This window comes from Halyomorpha halys, unplaced genomic scaffold (assembly GCF_000696795.3).
Source record: "Halyomorpha halys isolate HHAL.00 unplaced genomic scaffold, Hhal_1.1 Scaffold893.1, whole genome shotgun sequence".
Lineage (NCBI taxonomy): Eukaryota > Metazoa > Arthropoda > Insecta > Hemiptera > Pentatomidae > Halyomorpha > Halyomorpha halys.
Window position 1 is genome coordinate 204,332 of NW_027114935.1, and position 3,723 is coordinate 208,054.

At 29.5% G+C, this 3,723-nt stretch overlaps 1 protein-coding gene across 1 annotated transcript in view; it reads right to left on the bottom strand.

Annotated features, from left to right (window-relative positions):
- Amnionless (amnion associated transmembrane protein) overlaps window positions 1-3,723 on the bottom strand; it is a 30,944-nt gene that overhangs the window by 5,193 nt on the left and 22,028 nt on the right. Inside the window, exon 3 of the mRNA XM_067052025.1 lies at window positions 295-495. Within this exon, the coding sequence (XP_066908126.1) occupies window positions 295-495 (201 nt within the window). The remainder of the gene's footprint in view (window positions 1-294; window positions 496-3,723) is intronic.

Genomic DNA, 3,723 nt, shown 5'->3' on the forward strand with positions numbered 1-3,723 from the left:
CCACTTGTAACGTTTTCTCTATAAAAACACATTTTCATCTCTGTAACGTATTTTTTAATTCGTAGTCTGGCCGTTCGCGGCGCAGAAGCCACTTGTCGGTAAGATTTCAAGCTAACAGGTTCGTTTAGATAATATTTTCTTGAATGTTATTTCTGCATACTTTGAAATACAAACAGCATAGTGTTAAACAATTGTTTGTCTTATCCATGAAAGGAATCGAATTATTATAATTAAGCATGATATTGATATATCATTTATAATATTGAATTATAAATTACCTTTATGACTACTTACTGGCTAACAATCGTTGGTCTAATTTCTCCGCCAGTTTTCCTGCCTCGTGAGAATATTCTTTCTCGACTATCACTACTTGAATGTAACCCATGGTTCTTCCAACGTGCCAGTAAACATTTTCGGGTTCAAGACCTTCCTTCACAATCACCTCCACTTCGAAAATCTTCGTGCTAGACGAAAAACCATATAAAAGGTAAGCACCTAAAAAAGAATAAATTATAATGAAACATAAATATCAGTATGGATATAGAATGATCAACTTCTAGAAGTTCTAACCGTAAGTAAATCACTAGATTAGTAAAAACAGGATACCAAAGGGCAGAGAATATTTATGAGTTTAAATACATAAAAAGTCCGTTGTAGTCTCAAAAAATAAATAATTTTCGCTTATTTACGCATCATCTGGGCATTAGTGTACATCTGAAAAACATACATTACAATGTATATGTTTGAATATGTACATGAAAATACAGTTCATGATCTTACCATGCAGACACAGAATATAACAAATAAAATAGCAAAAAAAGTTACTCAAAAATAATTGGTTTCCAGCTACCTTGTCATGATAACTAAACTAGAACCTTCTCCAGGAGGAAAGAAGAAGCCAACATTAAAATATTATTATTTTTCTAAATTTAGAATAATTTATTTTTCACTTGCTATATTTATTGTTATATCCTTTTTCTGAATGGTAAGTCTTTTTTACTTATGTAATGTATGTTTTTCTATTGTGCACTAATGCTCTGATGTGCCTGAATGGGTAATAATTTTATGAAAGATTGAAAAACTATTTTTTTTTAGACTACAATGGCTTATTTGTGTATTCATAAAAATATCAGAAAAAATCAAGAGGAATCTTAGATATAAAAATTAAAAAAAAAATCATAAATTTGTTTATGTTAAATAATTTTTGGGACTAGAACCTACTCCGGGAGAAAAAAAAATAGGCAACACTAAAATGATATTAATATTTTAAATTTAGAATATTTTTTTTTACTTGCTCTTGTTATTGTTATGTCCTTTTTCTAAATCATAAGTCTTTTTTCTATATAATATATGTTTTTCAGCTGTGATCTAATGCTCTGATGTTCCTGAATCGGCAAAACTTTCGCAAGATTGACAAATTATTTTTTTGAGACTACAATGACTCATTTGTATATTTAGAAAAAATCAAGAGGAACCTTAGATACAAAAATTTAAAAAAAAAATCATAAATTCTTTTTATATTAAATAATTATTGTGTCTGTTTTGAAAAGATATAAATATACTGATAACTTTTTCTTAACTGCTGTAGATATATATTTTTGTGGGTCTTGGGGATCAGTCGATAATACAACTATATTTAGGTGACGTTTCGCAACTTTATTGTTCGCATAGTCATGCCCTACCAAAAAAAAAAAAAAAGTGTTTTAGAACAAATTATTTCTTCAACTGATTATTATAAAACTACATGTACCTAGTACAATTCAATATTAATATCTATTACAATCTAATAAGCTGTTATAGATAGTTGTAACTAATGTTCATATTATAATTGTTATTAATCATTAATTATACTCTTTTATACACGGAGAAGATGGTTAGGGGGTGCGGTCAAAATAAAATTAAATAATTAAAAAATAAAATTTAGAGAAAGAAAATATATATAACAAATGAAATATGTAACATATTATATATTCCTCTTCTAAATATTTTAAACATTTTCTACTTTTTAATTTTACCCACTTGTAACGTTTTCTCTATAAAAACACATTTTCATCTCTGTAACGTATTTTTTAATTCGTAGTCTGGCCGTTCGCGGCGCAGAAGCCACTTGACGGTAAGATTTCAAGCTAACAGGTTCGTTTAGATAATATTTTCTTTTCTTTCCCCTATTTTTATTTTACCTCCCCCCTCTTCTTTTCTCAATTTTCCTTACCCACGTTATTTGTTATGTTTACCATTTAATATTTTATTGTTGTTTTAAATTTTTTTTTTATATTCATTTCTTTTGTTAAACTTAACTTATATTTTGCCTCATTATCTAATAGTATGATTACATATTTCATTTGTTACATATATTTTCTTTCTCTCAATTTTATTTTTCATTCCATAATTTTAATTTTGAAATTATTAATAAACTAATATATTTATATTTTTTTGCACTATATAACTGCATTTTTATTTTATTTCCTTAAGTATGTTATTTTACCTACTTATTCAATTCAAATGTTATCTTGTTCTGTTCTTGGCCCTGATGAAGGCTAGAAATTCTGGCCGAAACGTTGGCAGGATTAAATAAGTTACTTCAACTTATTTGTGTTTTATTTTGACAGCACTCTCCAACCATCTTCTCCTCGTATAAGTCATTCACGGTCAACTATCTCTCATGATAATGTTCTTTTATAATAATTAGTTGCAGAAATTATTTGTTATGAAAAATTTTTTTTTCATTGCAGTGCATGACTATGCAAACAATAGTTTCGAAACGTCGCCTATAAATATAGTCGTTTTATTGACTGATCTCAAGATCCACAAATATATATGTATATACAACAGTCAAGAAAACAGTTATTAATATATTTATATCTTTTCGGAAAAGGCCCTAAAAATTATTTAAAATAAAAATAATTTATGATTTTGTTTTTTTAATTTTTGTATCTTTTAAAACACACCTCAATAATTAAGTAAAGAAATGTAACTAACAGTATGTCTTGTACCTTTATAGTTCCTGAAAAAAAAAAAAACCTTTCAAAAATCCATTCTCTTCGTGTGTACCTTTAGGTGCTATATTTCTCATAATATTTGATTTATGTAATATTAAAGCAACTATTAATAATTGAAGTTTAATATTCACTATTTTTTAATCAATTCGGATCAATGTAAATTTGATCTCAAATTCTATTCTATAGCTTTTTCAAATTGTCCCAGCGTTAATCCTTAAACTTTCCCAAAACCGGTTAAAAGAGATTTGAGATAAAAGAGCGGGAGTTGGACGGTAGCATGCATTATACAGTCGCTGCAAATCCTTACCTGAGAGTCGGGCAGGTGGGGCCTGGGAAAAAAGGCAGACGAATGGGATTATCGAGGATTGCCAGCTGGATAAGCAGATTAGAGGGATTGTTTAATTAAAAACTGGGCGCCGTCACCTCAGACCCTGCCCCGGTACCTCCTGCCTACCGATTGAAATGCTAATCCTCCTCAGGGAGATATCCCTTACAAACTCTCTCCCGAATATGGTTTAAATATTTCTGCGGTCAGACTGCCATCACAGCTAACAGCCCGACTGTATAATTGTCCCATCCCAGAAGGGGGAAATTTATGACTTCTATCTATCTGAAGCTAATCGATTTTAAATAACCGCTTATAACACCCATTGCGGCTTGTCATGTCTAAAGTTCAGAGCATGGCAGAATGTTTCTTCAAAACTAACCCGGGGATCTTAACAAT